The 15,966-nt window shown below is 34.9% G+C and overlaps 2 protein-coding genes across 12 annotated transcripts in view; one reads left to right on the top strand and one right to left on the bottom strand.

Moving 5' to 3' along the window:
• The window catches only part of LOC124308163 (alpha-1,6-mannosyl-glycoprotein 2-beta-N-acetylglucosaminyltransferase), a 55,030-nt gene that overhangs the window by 1,832 nt on the left and 37,232 nt on the right, over positions 1-15,966 (bottom strand). For 2 of the 11 annotated variants that reach the window (XM_046770583.1, XM_046770584.1), the window contains exons 3-9: positions 15,180-15,212; positions 11,474-11,660; positions 10,965-11,384; positions 10,056-10,362; positions 9,331-9,501; positions 7,489-7,739; positions 3,950-7,198 (exon numbers count right to left, since the gene is read on the bottom strand). In XM_046770583.1, coding sequence (XP_046626539.1) covers positions 6,970-7,198; positions 7,489-7,739; positions 9,331-9,501; positions 10,056-10,362; positions 10,965-11,384; positions 11,474-11,660; positions 15,180-15,186 — 1,572 coding nt within the window. In that variant the 5' untranslated portion in view covers positions 15,187-15,212 and the 3' untranslated portion in view covers positions 3,950-6,969. The other 9 variants (XR_006908930.1, XM_046770588.1, XM_046770585.1 and 6 more) reach the window with 7 other exon arrangements.
• Positions 1,718-3,962, top strand: LOC124308165 (protein D2-like). The gene is made up of 5 exons (XM_046770593.1): positions 1,718-1,833; positions 2,014-2,126; positions 2,212-2,332; positions 3,314-3,524; positions 3,654-3,962. The coding sequence occupies exons 1-5, from the start codon at positions 1,815-1,817 to the stop codon at positions 3,790-3,792; spliced, it is 603 nt and encodes a 200-aa protein (XP_046626549.1). The 5' UTR covers positions 1,718-1,814; the 3' UTR covers positions 3,793-3,962.

The raw sequence follows: 15,966 nt of genomic DNA on the forward strand, positions 1-15,966 counted from the left end.
CGAAAGACAAATTCAAAGATATCTAATAAATCTGTTTAATAATGACTTGTCAGTTATTCGCTCCTTGCCATAACATTAGTTCTTTGAGTATAGAAAGACCTCGGGCAATTCAATTTTCTAAATGCTTGTTAACATTTTCCCGAGGGAACAATATTTCCGAAATATTTGATGTTTTGCCTCAACTTTTCTCAGAAATTTTATATTATATCGGTAGTTGATAGAGTTTGATTCTGTGTAGCTAATTGCTTTTTTAACCCCAATAGTAAAGCTTTATACTCAAGGTAAGTGCACGTTACATTTGTATCTAACAATAAATGTATATTATTTTGAAGTATGCCATTACATTATACTATACTGTATGAACTATATAACTTTACCGGTAAACGCACAGACCGTGACTATGAATTAAATCAAAATCAGGACATTTTGTGTTTGTGCAGTGTAATGAAACTCTAAAAAAAACCTGGGCGCGGGATCATCATCTAGAAAATTTCGTAACAGCCGTCAATAATCATCCGAATAAATACACCTATGACGAAGCAGTTGCTCCAACCGTATTATTTTCAATAGGTTTCAATTTTCGCTGGGGTTCAACTAGTCGTGCTAGCTTTGCATGCGTGTCAGTGTTTGATTGTAATAGAGAGAAAAAACATGACATTTTGAATACGGCAGACACCTTCAATACATTTGATAACTGGTTTTAAGAATACAAATCGCCTCTGCGTGTCATCCTTGCGCTATTATTAAGTAACCTTTGCCGAAAATGAAAATTTGTCGACTGGATTCACACTCGCTTGAATACAGACGTGTGGAAAATTAATCAAAATGCTCGGCCTATTGTATGAATCTAGCGCAATCAATTACGGAATTTTTTCAAGGCAGGACTCGATTTTGAGAAATACCTTCTTCAAATAACTTGGTCAATTAGTAATATGAAATCAAAGAGTTGATGAGAGTGCAAATCGATGCGAACAATTATCGACGAAAATTTCAGGAAACTAGTTACATATTAGAATATTCCTGGATCTTCTCGAAAAATTTATGAATTGAAAAATATTTTTTAGATTTGCAGAATTTTCAGGAACCTGATAATTTCTGGTTGGTATCAATTCGGTTTCGTCGCCATTAAATATTGTACTTTTCGTACACGGTCTGAAGTCGCCCAAGGTATAAGTCTTGACTGAGGCCATGGGATATATGGACAGCCTAGGCTTCCGGATACGCGTTGACGTTGAATTAAAAATACATGGAAGTTTTTGCCCCCTCTCGAAATAAGAAACCTGTATAATTACATAAGATGAATGTTATGGGCAGAGATATTTTGAATAGTCGTGCGGTGATTGTAAAAAAGAATATATGGTACAGGTACTCGTATGATAAACATATTAATGATCATACAGTTTTAAAAAGTATACTTCTAATTTTGCCAAGGTTGCCAATGAAGTGGACCATTTAGCAAGTCACGGTACCAATTTTTGTGCAAAAGAATACACTTTTACTATAATTGATAATTGTTGCTTTGGCTTATGGGTTCCGGGCTAGATGAAAGAGTGCTGAAATCCATGGATCGCCGCCTTCGCCGTCTCTTTTTACACTACACTGTAACAACTGTAACATACAGAAAGCATAATATCAGGCGTTACGATGGCACGGGACACCGATTTTCGATTCTATGTATGTATGTAAAAGGATTTTGCTTCGCAGCAAGTGTCTAGGGGGGGAGCATAGCGCTATAAATACGAGATACCTTCACCGACGTTGTCGCAGTTTCTCGGAATCGGTTGAATTGTTTATACGACTGCAAACCAGCGACAATGAAGACTTTGCTAACAGGTAACAAAAAGATAGTTGAATCTCAATTTCATACGATAGAATTAATTAATGATGTCATTATCAGATAGAAGGAGTGATAAGAAAAAAAGTTCCAAAAATTATCGGTAATAATAAATTTGCCAAGTGCAATAATTCGTCTGTTGTATCTTAGAATACGATCGAGAATTCATTATTTTGCAGTGACTTTATTCTGCACAATCGGATTTGCGCTTGCCGACGTTGCGAGCGAGTTTCAATCGGCAAACATTACATCGGACATTTTGAAAGGTCACGGTCCCACAGATTTGATCGAGGTAATTTTAAGCTTTCTGCTCAACTTCCGGTGATACGAAATTAGCTATTTTACCATCGATAATCGTTTGACCATCTGTAAAATAGGTGAAGTACGGAAACAACGTGGTAAATCTGGGCAACGAACTGACGCCGACACAGGTGAAGCAGATTCCAGAGATCCACTACAAGCATGAAGGCGGTGTTCTTTACACACTGGTCATGACAGGTACAATAATTATTCAAGCGAGACTTCTGAGAAGATGTAAATTAATTCTTCACGCAGACCGTATTCGTTACGATAATCAGTTATTGCGATTTAAAATTACATTTTTCGGCTCTGTTGAACAAAAGCACTGGAAAACTTTGTCTTGGTAGTGTCAATGCACGAGCCACCTTAAAATGACCTTAGAAATCAATTACCTTGACGTAACGGCATACATGAGCAAGCCACTTTCACCATACGGTAGAAAACCTGTTTTCTATATTGCCAGTTTAAGCGCGTAAATACTCATCGTCAAAAATGTACGTAAGCCGCCGCTTATGGCTGTACTTTGTGATTTCATTATCGTCAGTTTGACGTTTAACTTTGAAAGTTTCTTTTCTTATGACTCGTTGTTTAAAAAATGTGTAAGATGTTCTTACATTACTTTTATCCTACATTATACGGTGCTATAAGGAAATGTACAATCACGAGTATAAGCCGCGTTATCTTATACAATTCTCTATAAAATATCATTAGATATTTGAGGCATTACGTTAATTGCGAAATTTCATTTGTAAAATCCCCGTAACTGTTGTAAAATGCCAAACTATCTGCAATTTTTTGATTATTCCCGCACTCGAGAATGCTAGAAGTTTGAACATCTGCCAATACAAGATTTGGTCAGCATACGATTTGAGCTCACAAGATGAAACCGCAATGTTGGCCGTTGAAAAAACTATGTCAGAATAGACTCTCGTTGTTATGACATTTACACGTTCGCTTCCCAAAAAAGAATTTAATTTCAAACGTGTTCATTGCTGTACTTTGCCTTTCTCCAGTTTTACTAGTTGTGAGAAAATTCCTCAATTTATGACGACACAATTCAACGTTCATAGGCACCGAATATCCGCGAGCAATTAACTTTCAATTATTCGTAGTCTGCACAGTTTTACCAGGAAAATAAACAAAGTTTATAATACTTTCTTCGTGCTCTTTGATTTTCAGATCCAGACGTACCTACACGAGGCTACAATCGTGAATTTAACCATTGGCTTGTTGGTAACATCCCTGAGGAGAGTGTCGAAAAGGGAGAAGTCTTGGCAGAATATGTTGGTTCCGGACCACCGCAAGGCTCTGGATTGCATCGTTACGTTTTCCTTGTTTATCGGCAAGATCAGGGCGCCATAACTTTCGACGAGAGACGTTTGAGCACATGGTAATAATGGAATTCATCCAATTCTATCTAAAAAAAAAAAGTTCTAATGAAATTAAACAAATTACATAAAATGTATGCAAAAACTATGGTAGATAGGTTATCTAATACATGTTGCGTGTATATTTACAGGGACGGTAAACAAAGGAGGCGATTTTCTATTCAGAAATTTGCCGAAAAGTATAGTTTGGTCGGTCCTCTTGCAGGAAACTATTTCACTGCAAAGTGGGACGAATCTGTCCCTGATCTTCACAAACACCTTGGTTTCTGATCTCGAGATTCAGCAAAATCTACTTTGTTTAATACGATAACGAGTGAACTACATAAGCACATTAGGAGAAACTAGATTATATGTCTATACCTATATTGGAATACGGAGACGTAGGAAAATGACAAATGTTAATAGCAAAAATTTGTGGAATAAACTGATTGCAAATTGTTCTTTATGGAACATTCATTTTATTTCAATATAAAACACTCATTATCCCGATTTGCAACTCCAACCAGCACAAACACTAGGATGATGATAATGAAATAACGATTTATGAATTATAGATATAATAATCCTCATAGGATTAAGAAATGTACATTATGCCACATAAATTCAACTGGATGCACTTATACACCAATTCAGGTAGCTGTCATTACATAACAATGCAATGCATGTATCGAGGATATATGCATAATATATCTTTGGTGACAAAAAAATTATTTAGGCTTATATCTATGTAGGTATTTAAATTTATCTCAATTTTCTAACTCAGTTGGAAACTTCAAATGCGGACAAAGTCGGCAGCAGCTATTCTTCGTCACACAGATATTCAAGTCAATTGGATCTATCTCGTCAAAAGTTTACTTTGATTAATGGATAAAAATAAAATGACGTTCGTAAAAGTATTAACATTGTAACAACCGTTACAAGAATGTTATAGGGACATAGCCTGGTAATGATGATATGATTTCCCTTTGAAAAAAAATTTATAATTTTGGTGTTATAAGCTATTGTTCGATACGATTTCAATATCTTTGATAAAACTGTTTATTTACATTACAGAACTCAAAATTCTCAACAGTATAGCAGCAGTGCTATTTTTTCTCTCTTTTTTACACCCTCGCACTCCAAAGTATATGTCCCACAGGTCTAATTGTTTGTAGGTTTCATGCAGATTATTAACTGTCGATGACAGCAAGTATGCACGCATATTTACCTATTCGAAACTCATATAATATATTTTTCTCAACTGAATTGAACGGTTTCAAATTGGTTAGCTGTATAAAGTAAGCTGTATGTTAAAAGCTAATTTATTTCAATTCAATATATTAATATATGTATATTTGAACACACAGTAAGGTAAAGAGTTTCGTCGTTATTCATTCAAATGTCTCAGAATTTGTCTTGTATTATGACCAAGTTGCATTCGAAACATAGTACCTGACTTGCTTATAGCTTCGTTGAACTTAATTTCGTTGAAACCGAAATATTTATTGAACGTTAATTTTTTTATTTTTGACGCTATATAATATCTGATTGTACAACTGTAAATTAATGTGTGTAGTTAGAAGTACCTGTTACAAGCTTAGCAAGTTATTATATTTCAATATCAAATATCATTACATTACATTTCATATAGTGACTAGAGTACAGTGTGCGTTTTCGAGTAATCAGCATAGTTTACAATATTGTCATGAGTATAAAATAAAAAAAAAAAAACAACTAAATAAGAAATGAAAAAACTTTTCATCAAATAAGAAATTTCATTAGGCATTATTTTCGTAGAAGGATAAGGGCTGTACGTATATCCTAACTCGAAAAATTCAAACGTGTAATTAATAAGTCTGTATTATTAATATATCAGATCAGTTAATATCTCATTGTCAGATCAGTTAATATCTCAGATCGGTAGAAAAAAATACAAATAATTAGAACACTATGTAATGCGAACTGAAAAGAACCGTCTTCATTGACGTAGCAACCACGTATTAAGATTAGTGTCCCATTTTTTGATTTCTGACTGACATTGATAGATGTGTAACATAAAAAAGAATACTAATATTCTCGTTTTTATGATTTTTCAACGATCACGAGTAAAGTTGACAGCTTTTTAAATACATATCAATCCGGTTTAACAAGCTTTATGATTTACAATTGTCCGATGCATCATGAGAATTAGTAATGTTAACACGATGAAAAGCCAGTTTTTTACGTCTAATGACTAGCGTTGGCCAGTTTTCTTCTTTTACTACATTTTCTCCTTTGTATAAAGTAGTATACTCGCTGAAACGAATTATATTCAACATTGGGGAACAGGTATAGGTATCCATCGATAAAAGCTTAATGTATCGAATTTCAGCTTTTTCATGGATGACGAATCTACACACTTTAGAAAAATGTTGACATAATAAGATCTTCTGTTTCATCGTCTTAGATATAATCACTAACTGAATTAGAGCCTGATTCCGTTCCTGGGATAGTGTGTAACTGTCAGAAATCTGAAACCGTCTGCATATATTTCGCTATGTGTTTACAAGTAGTAGCAATTGTTGAAAAAATACACCACTACATTTGCTTAATAAGTACATGCAAGTATAAACTCAATTTGTACCGACGTCTACGAATGCTGTTAAGTAATTAACATAACAATACAAGCATATCGAAGTCCTTGGAAGTAACTGATATCCGTAAGCTTTTACAACTCGGCAGATCTGAATAATTCAATTATTTATTGTTATCTAGAAAGAAGATTAATCTTGCTGCATGATGAAAAAGTAACAAAATGATGAAGATGATGACGATGATGATATAAATATAATAGTAACGATAATTATAACACTATCTTGAGCATGTAATTGATTATATTACATATTTGTAACGTATATTAATTGGTTTTCTCTAGGTAATCTTAAGTGGCAAATATGTCTTTCCTTTGGCTCTTAGCATTCCCTTTGTAATCGCCCAGCGATTACTTCTAGAGATTAATTCGTCGTAACTACATTAGGCTCAGCACGCAACTACTTGCAAATCTCTTTGTATTATTATATCAAATGTCCAAACATATACCTAGCGTACAATTTCATTACAGTCGAAATGACTACTATACAAATTTTCTTTTTTTTGTCTCTTTTGTAATCGCCTTGTTTCAGATGTTATTTAATGCTGTTTTAACATCTATGGTAGAATAAGTCCAAAGCAAAACTACATTCTCGATAATACGATAGTATTTTCACAACAGGGTGTCATCTGTATGTTTTTTACACGTAGTTAAATTCAACGCACTTCTCATACGTAGTACTTAGTTCGTTGATTTGCTGTATCTAAGCAATTTTATACACAATATGCTTCTGTACATGAACGAGTTGCAGTTGAGCAGCCGATGATTTATGAAATCTTGACGCATTCAACTATAAAAATTTCTCACTGACAGGGTCGGTTCACATACTTCATCAACAATCAAGGTAATCTCAATTCAGGATTCAGTGTGATGTTCAAACATAGTTGATGGTCCCTTATGTCCCCCCAGCCACCGTTCCCTTTTCTCAACTTTGTCTTTTTAGCCACAGCCGCATTTGTCAGTGTCAGTTGAGACGGAAACAAATGTTTTTTAGCAGTCTTTAGTACATTTTGTACCTTTTCAATAACCGCCGTGGGTTCACAATTATTTTTCTTGTGATGAACCCCACTGAAAAGGAACCAAATCCTTTAATTCTCAATGCTTGAGTCTGCGGTGCGAAGTAAAAATTCTTCAGATAATTTCTTTGTACTTCTATTGACAGCGCTGCATGAGATTCTCAAAACGTTTCGATAATACTCGATGAATTTTATGCCTGTCTTTTACTGATATAAGTTTCAAAAACTGTTAATAAATGCAAATGAATCTAATTGAAAATTAATTGCAGGATACAGATCAGTGCGTAATCTTTTGCACATGTTCTTTTAAATCATATTTAAAAACAATGAATCAATTATTACCATTCTCCGATGTGAAAAATTCTAGGTGCTTTCATCACCATGGCGATTAGGCCAGATTGGATGTGAGATAAGCCACCGGAGCCTTGACTTGATGGGATGCATCCTTGAGCGATATGCTGAAGGCTCCAGTCCCAGTTATAGTCGTCGTAAGAGCAGAATTTGGAAGCACAGTCTCTCAGTTTGTTCCAAGTAATACGATTGAACGCCATACCCATATTATGTTTACTAGAAATCCACGGTGTTACCTCTGCCTGCAATTATTTCAACGATTGTTTGTGACTTGTAACATTATCATTATCGCATAACTGAATGCACATTTTTTAAAAGAGGCCTTTCACCAATTTCAAGATAATGCCATTGTTATTTTAGCCTGGTTTCCCTGGTCAAAATTTTTAAAAGCATAATTATTATTAACAGTAATCTGTAACTTTTCTTTCGTAAGTATTATTGGTAGAAGACCCCTTGTGTATAAATTTATACATTTGATACTTGTATTCAGACTACAAAGTTTTCAACGAAGGAATTCTACATTGAACTCTGACCTAAGCGAGTTCGGAAACGAATCGAAAAATATCTAATTATATCATGAGTTAATTTATACGTTCTATAAAGGATATTGTCGTGCCATATCAAAAGTTGGGTCAGGTATAACGAAGCCCATAAAGCTGCATGTCTTTTTAAATATACCTACTCATACTGCAGTCATCATACTTAAGCTCTACATGCAGGATAATAATAATAATAATGATGACAATGATGATGATGATGATAATCGCTGACAACACCTACCCTATTATACTTTTCAATCATTCATAGTTCGAACACATTCATTACCAACGTACGTTACACGTTACATAATCATCGTGCTTAAAACTTATGCAAAAATAACGCAAGTCTGCGACAGACTTGTCGGTAGTATCTCAAATTATTTCATAAAGTGTTTCAAATTCGAAGGACTGTAAATGATTTCGAGAGATCGTAAAGTATATTCACTGGATAATTATTATTATGTTTTTTTTTTTTTAACCAAACATTACGTTCATTCGTCACCTGCGAAATCAAATTGTGATTTAAATTAAAATTTACTTTTCATGATTTACTGTACGTACGTAGGTAGTTGTAAATTTGTACCCACAGATACAAAAGACAAATAAAACTACAGTCATAAAAATGTTTAGTAATAAGCAGCTTTAAATTAATTGCAACTAATAATTCAGAAAATGCGATTAAACAAAAAAATAAGAAATCACCATGGAATCGGATACGTGAGAAGTAAAATGGTAAGTGGTAATAATAAATTATTGAAACGGCATTGAAGAAAAAAAAATAAAAATTACATCAATTGAATCTGTAAATATCGGAGGCAGGTGGTAGTGCGGAGAAAATTAAGAGAACGAAATTCTGTGGAAATTCATCAGTGGGCGAGGACTCAAAGAATCGGTGTCAAAAGGTTTGAGAGAGAAGAAATGCGTACGTCGCAATAGAAATAAAACGATAGTATTAATAATCGTAATTTCAGCAAATAACGCAGAACATGGCAGGTCATTCTAAAATGCTACGATTCAAAATCAATCAACTGGACATACAGTGAATACAGCATGCTGCAGCGAGATGAAAGGATATTTTTTATTAAACATTTATTAACAATATTTCGTTTAAGAAATACAAATTTGGGGTATCAAATTATGATATATACTTTTGCATATACTGAGAAATTGGCGTATCACTGTTTGTTTCTCTTTCTCTTTGCCGTGCAATGTACGAAAACGAATGCATATCTAAATGCCTGTGTATAAATATGAGATGAAAATTTATTAGGATGCTGTGCTAGATTATTTTAACCTTCTGATAATGGTTGTAGAGGTTGGGCAAAAGCTGGAATGCCCAAGCAGGGGCAGCAGCTTGTACCAATTGAGCACCTTGATAGGTGGAAAAGCCACCCTGAATGATTCCATTGTGTCTCTTTAATCCGCGAAGCATTTCCTTTTGCAGTACACCATTGACACCGAGAAACTGGGCGTGAAAGTATCGTTATTACATATACATAATAAGTCGTACGCGTTGTCTCGTTGAAAGTTTACCACATTTCTTTATCACGAACTTTAAACAGCTGAATTGATCCGAGGCAAGAGTACTCGAATTATTGACAGGAAATTAAAACAGACATCGGACGTTATGATCCCTTACCCCCGGTGATATGTGATTTGTGTTTTTTTTTTTTAATTCTTTTCTTTCTTTCGGGTGAATGAACGTGATGGAATTATCTTAGGATACCTGATTAATGTTGTAAAATATTTATCATTAAATAAAGTTATAATAACATCAATTATCACACATCAATTTTCAGCATAATATATAATATGTGAAAGGTCTCGCGAGACTCAAGAGCAGAGTTAATAATATATAAACTAAAAAATTATTTTATATTATGTGGCTTAATTGTGTGACTTGCAAAAAGCTGTGTGATCATATTATAATGACATGTCCGTGTGAATAAACGTCGTATATAATAGTAATAATAATCGTTATACGTACGAATTACTTAGCGTCGAAAAGTAAGGGCTTACCTTTTTGTTGTCCGCGTAATAGTTGTAAGTTTTAAGGTACGTTCCCAGCGACAAAATGTTGCAACGTTCACAGCTGTGCTTACATGTACGTTCCATCAGTCTGAGTACGTGCAAAAAGTCTTCGGCGACGTAGTGATCCTCCTCAAGGAACAAAACCATCCCAACGTGGTTTTTCGTTACGGTTAACTGGTCGAATACTCGATTCGCCTTCCACCACCAGTGGTGTTTAGTTTGGGTAAATTTCGCCTCCCTGTAATGTCCGTAGAGGTCGGGATGCTCCGCGTTTATGCATTTCTTCACCAGAGCGCTGTAAGGAGAAGAGAAAAAAAAAAGAAGGAAAGAAAAAAATAAGAAGGAACCGATCCAGCCGAGGAACGTACGTTTGAAATTTCAATTTTCAGATACCACAATTTTCTTTTCCTAATCGTTGAAGAAGGGTCGTCATTGATTTTCTATATCCAGAATTTGACCAAATTTTTCACTAAAAATGGCCCCAACTACACTTCTAGGAAGTTTAATTCTTTATAACTTTGGTCGTAACAATTTTTAGTCGACGGTCGATATTTTCCGACTTCAGCCATAAACTCAGGATGGCGACTGAAATTATTGCAGAGTCTAGTCGAAATTCTGGATTTAGACTACACTCCTATCTAAAAATTGCAATTTCAGTTGTTTTTTTTTTCATCATATTCCAACTGGGATCAACAAGGGATTGATGATTCGACCAAAGCACAGTAAAAATCACCGATCGCATCAGACATCAGGTTACAAGCAGTCTGAAAAGTTACTAATTGCAGTCGAATTTGAAGTCAATTAGCGACCGATGAAGCGTCCAATAATAAAAACGAATTCCTAAACGAGGAAAGCGAGGTTTTGTTCAAGGTTTCGTTTCGTGGATGTACAACTCACCTTTCCCTCTTAATGTTACGTGGACAATCGTTGGGATCCTCGCCAGGAAATGTGTGGGGATGAGTCTGTATGCTGTAGGGATAAAAGATCTGCATAACTCTGCAGAAATCGACGCTCTGCACGAGAAAATTGATGTCCGGATCCCATACGTCGTGACTAAAAATGAGGAGCGTTTGTTCGATCCCCTTAGCTTGTGCCAGGGAGACGATCAAGTGCCTCAAGTAAGTGAGTCTGGCGTGAACCTGAATGACAATTACTGGGGCGTCGGAAGCCAGGGGACCAAAAGCCTCCTCGTTGAAAACGCGTTGTTCCAGATTAGCCTTTTCTACCTGTCGACGTAGCTCGGATATCGTAAGATTCCCAGATATTCCGGCCGTCGAATTAGATCCGGCGGTCGAGTTTCGCCTGTCCTTCAGAAACCTGGTGGGCAAAAGTTATTTGGGAATTGAGATAAATTTAAAAGTAGAAAAACGCTCGAACAACAGCTGCGAATCAACGATTTGTTGTACCTGTGCAGTTCCTGAGGCACAAGCATTAGGAGACTCTCGTTTCCTGACGGCGGCGAACTGGAACGACTTGTCAAACTGGCCACGTGAAATTGCAGCCAGAGAAGAGTTGCCAGGAAGACGAGGGCCAGGGTTCTCACCAAGGTTCCACGACCATTTCGACCGCCACCCATGACAGCCACCCCCGAAACTGATAAAATGGAATTAAGTCAGTCGTGGGGTAAAATAAGCAACCAGTAAATTTTTTATTTTTTCCCTATCGATCTTCCGCTCATTGCGCGTTTTTGCGTTAAAAAAATATTGCGTAAATTTTCCATTATTGCATAATTTTCTATTTCCAAACTGGCAGAATGAAGTGGTTTTTACCGCATTTTACCGTTGGAACAATTGCAACGTTATTGTATCTAGAGAATTTCCGTGTTTTCTAATTTTCCACATTAAAAAATTGTGCAATAAATATTAAAAAATACAAGTATTTTACTATGCAATCAATTCTAGCAATGTTGTAATCAAACATGCAATCCGTTTGACGACTCGGTTGAAATTGAATATACTTTCACATTTCACGGACAGTTTTAATTATCGGCAACGAAAATATTGACCAATCAATTAATTCTACTTTATGCTATGTATATATTACGTATCGATCGACACTGATAAAATTTAAATTACCGCATTATACAGCTTCCTACGCCCCTGTACCATCGATTAAAAAAATATATTTGACATGTGTTTGCGAGTCAATTAACGGCCCCCTTGTAATCAGATCCATGGTTAATTATACACGCACGGTAATCGTGTGCGATACTTGAAACCCGAAATTCTTCCCTTCGGTTCGTTGATTAACTGCATGAAACTTTCACAGAATGAATGCGATCTCTGTTTATGGTTTGTGGAGTCGATCCGAGAAGTGATTAATTGTAAAACCGAGAAGCAATAATTAGCAAAACGTATTGCTGCAGGTCTCGTGCAAGTAATATAAGGCTGACAGTTTTTTTTTTTTCTTCTTTTTCTTTATATGCCGTCGCAAAAAATTATTCATAATCTTTTTCCTTCCGCGGAAGAAGATATATAAAGTCGCAAATGAACGGTTTCCGTGGATCAATGATGACGCGTTCAAGCCGCAAATGGTATGCATGATAGATGAGTAAAAATGATGCAAGGAGAAAAAAAATAAGCAAATGCATTTCAAGTTTTTTAATTCTTTCATTTATTCCTTGTTTTCTTATCTTCACGCAGTCAATTATCGCGTGATAAAAGCGTACACTCAGTGTCATTGTGAACAGATTATAAATCGTAAAAGACGAATCACGGTTGACGAAAAAAAAGATGAAAAAAAATTAATGACACTGACTTATAAAGACTGGAAATATAAGGAACCGAGTGAGGGACCCGGCGATAAGTTTTGCTGATAACTGGAGTATCGTCGAGTGACAGGTTTACTTAATTAAACCGTGTTTGATGAGCATTTCAAGTATGGATTAGAGATAGATAATAACGACACACGATCGCTTCGACGGTACAGACGAACAACGTGATTTTTTTCTTCGTACGTTCATTTTATTTTCATTCAAGGCAGAAACATCGATATCATACCGAAATTGCAACTAATACGAGAAAAAAGTATGCGATATACGTGCATGTTTCCGCTAAATACCGATCAATTGGTCGAAAAAAAACAAGCTGCAATACAATAATTGAACTTTTCACGCTGGGGATAAAAACCTGCATAATTGAAATCGAGAATAAAAATAAACGCGTCATGTGATATAAAACAAGCCGGAAATTTGGTATTTATTTATTAACGCAAAGTCGGGTTTAAATCAAGAAACGAAACAGGAGATGAAGGAGAAGACAAAAACGCTGGTCTTATGTCAAGTGAAATTACGATTTAACTACTTTTTCCATTCCGAAAAATAAAAATGTACAAAATTATCCGTATATGTGGTTATTATACCTTCGCAATACGTTCTATAACACTTTAGTATCAAGTGAAACGTGATAAACGATCTTTCGTACATTCTGTATACTTTATTCGAATATCCATTCCACAAGTTGGGTGAATTTTATCTCTCAACACAATTTTTCAGAATTTTTTCAGATGTTTGAATTGTGTCGATCAATGAAATCGTTTTAAAAAATTGTATGAAATTCGAATCAAATACGAAAAATCTAAAAAAAAACAGCGTGCTCTTCGAAGTGGGAACAATCGTATAAAGAATCAGACCCAGGTCGAAATGGTAAAAACTGCCCCGTATATAACGTATAACGTAAGTATATCCAGATGATTCTTCGTCGCAGATTAATTCACAAGGCAACGGTTGAACCTACATTACAGAACCTACACCGTACACATATAATAAGATGTACGAGTAACTGTGAGCTATAATCTATCATCTAGTCTTAGACGAAGATATTTGTTTTTATTATATAATATCATAGGTAATTTAGTTCGGTACTAGTTTTAATGACGTAGCAGCGCGGTCGATAAACTGTGGCAACGATCGTATGCACAGACATTATGTATATACCGTATAAATATTTCAACGACCTCGGTATTACGTATATACTATAAGAAATAATAACTAAACAAGTCGGTAAATGAGGGAATAAAAAAGTTCAAGTTCACAAGCCGAATTTTATAACTGTATGTAATGACATTTAACAACGGTAGGTAAATATTTTCGCGAGTATGCCATTTCTATCTTTATTTATTATTTATTCGTTTTCGTAGACCAATGTTAATTGATTTTCTGAACGGAAACGTTTCTACGGTTATTCGTTATCTCTGCCATTTTCAGGCAGTATACCTACTTCGATGTTTATAACATAACGCTGGATGATTTTCTAAGAAAATAATGAAAAGAAGGACAAGAAGAGGAAGATGAAAAACAGACTCGAGTAAAATATCGGTCAGATGGTTTATATTTACACGGCTCTGGTGGTGTGACGGTTATCCAAAAATGGGCGTTTCCACGCCGCAACAAATCTCCGAAAAAAAAAGATCACTGAGTCAACTATTGATAACAATAACAACAACTATTGATCATCACAATCCACATATGTTTACACTAGGACGGTCCTTAATAGCGTTGTTTTTTGAATTTTTATGCTTCCAAGGGCTTAAACGTTTTCAAATTTATAAGAAATAACAGTTCCGTGAAAATTTCTGCTCTTTACATCAACTCTAAGATGGTCCGCTTTGCGATCGAAGTATCTTACGGAAATAACATGAGAAAAAGTTTTCTTGCTCATTGAAATCTCACAAGTCGTTGACTAATATACCGAAAATAATAATGGAAAATACATATTTTTGTAGAGAATTGAAAGCTCTACGATAAAGCTCTGATACATAATATTCGTAAATGAAAGCGTTCATATTTTAATTTACGAATCTATTATACAATTTTGTACCAATTATAAAATTTTCTTTGAGCATTTATTCAGAGTCGATTAATTGAACTGTTATTATACGTGTAGAAATCAATCAGGTTCATACACACACACACACACATATATATATATATATATATATATATATATATTGTCATGGCGAATTGAATCATCAAGCGTCATTTATTAGGACCTTACTGATTTTCGGAACCTTCTTCAATCGAAATCATCCAACGAATTATCATTTTAAATACAGAGAAGTGAATAAAGTTTTTCTACTAAAGACTTTGAAAAATGATAAAACAAGGAAACTCACCTCTCATGGTGGGGCGACCCCTAAGTGACGTTTCTGTAACAAAATTTTACGGTATACGATAAGAAATTAGATGATGGTATTTGATGTACAAGTGAAACAGAATCTCCACAGATTTGACATCAAGTATTATTTACCTTTGCGTAATTTCAATTGCCTTCATTCAATATTGTTCAAATATTACTCATTCATCCTCAGCTTATTAATAAATATGTTATTTCTGCAGATGCAATGAACGAAATGTCATCAAACACAACAAGAAATTGATCAGAGCGGTAATTATGGCTTACATAAATCTACCGGTTCCATGAATTCAAAAATCTGATTTTAATTTCCATGTCGCGTATTACGACCAGAAATCGAAACTGACAATCAAGTACGTCAAAATAGAATGGTTAATAAATTATCAATACTTTTCATAATTATTCAACTATTTTTACGATTCAAAGTTTCGTTTTTACTTTCTTACGAATCGGCATATCGTCTAGATTCATCGAAACACAAGAAAATAATTTTTTTAATTCAACAACAAGAAGAATAAGATATAAAAGAAAAAACCTTCAACGAACTTTATGATCCAAACGTTAACAACATCAAACACAAAAGCTGGAAATATTAACAATAAAAGTCGAGGGTGCAGCGCGTGTAGAGGAAACAAAGCTAGTAATGAATTACATCCCTATAACCGTGGAAGGCGACAACACTGTTGCAAAATGTCTTATAACATTTCTGAGGTTTCGCGCCTGCTCCGCGTTGTTTCTCTTCAAAGAGTATAAACGGCACGCAAATC

Source organism: Neodiprion virginianus, chromosome 6 (assembly GCF_021901495.1).
Source record: "Neodiprion virginianus isolate iyNeoVirg1 chromosome 6, iyNeoVirg1.1, whole genome shotgun sequence".
NCBI classification, from domain to species: Eukaryota; Metazoa; Arthropoda; class Insecta; order Hymenoptera; family Diprionidae; genus Neodiprion; species Neodiprion virginianus.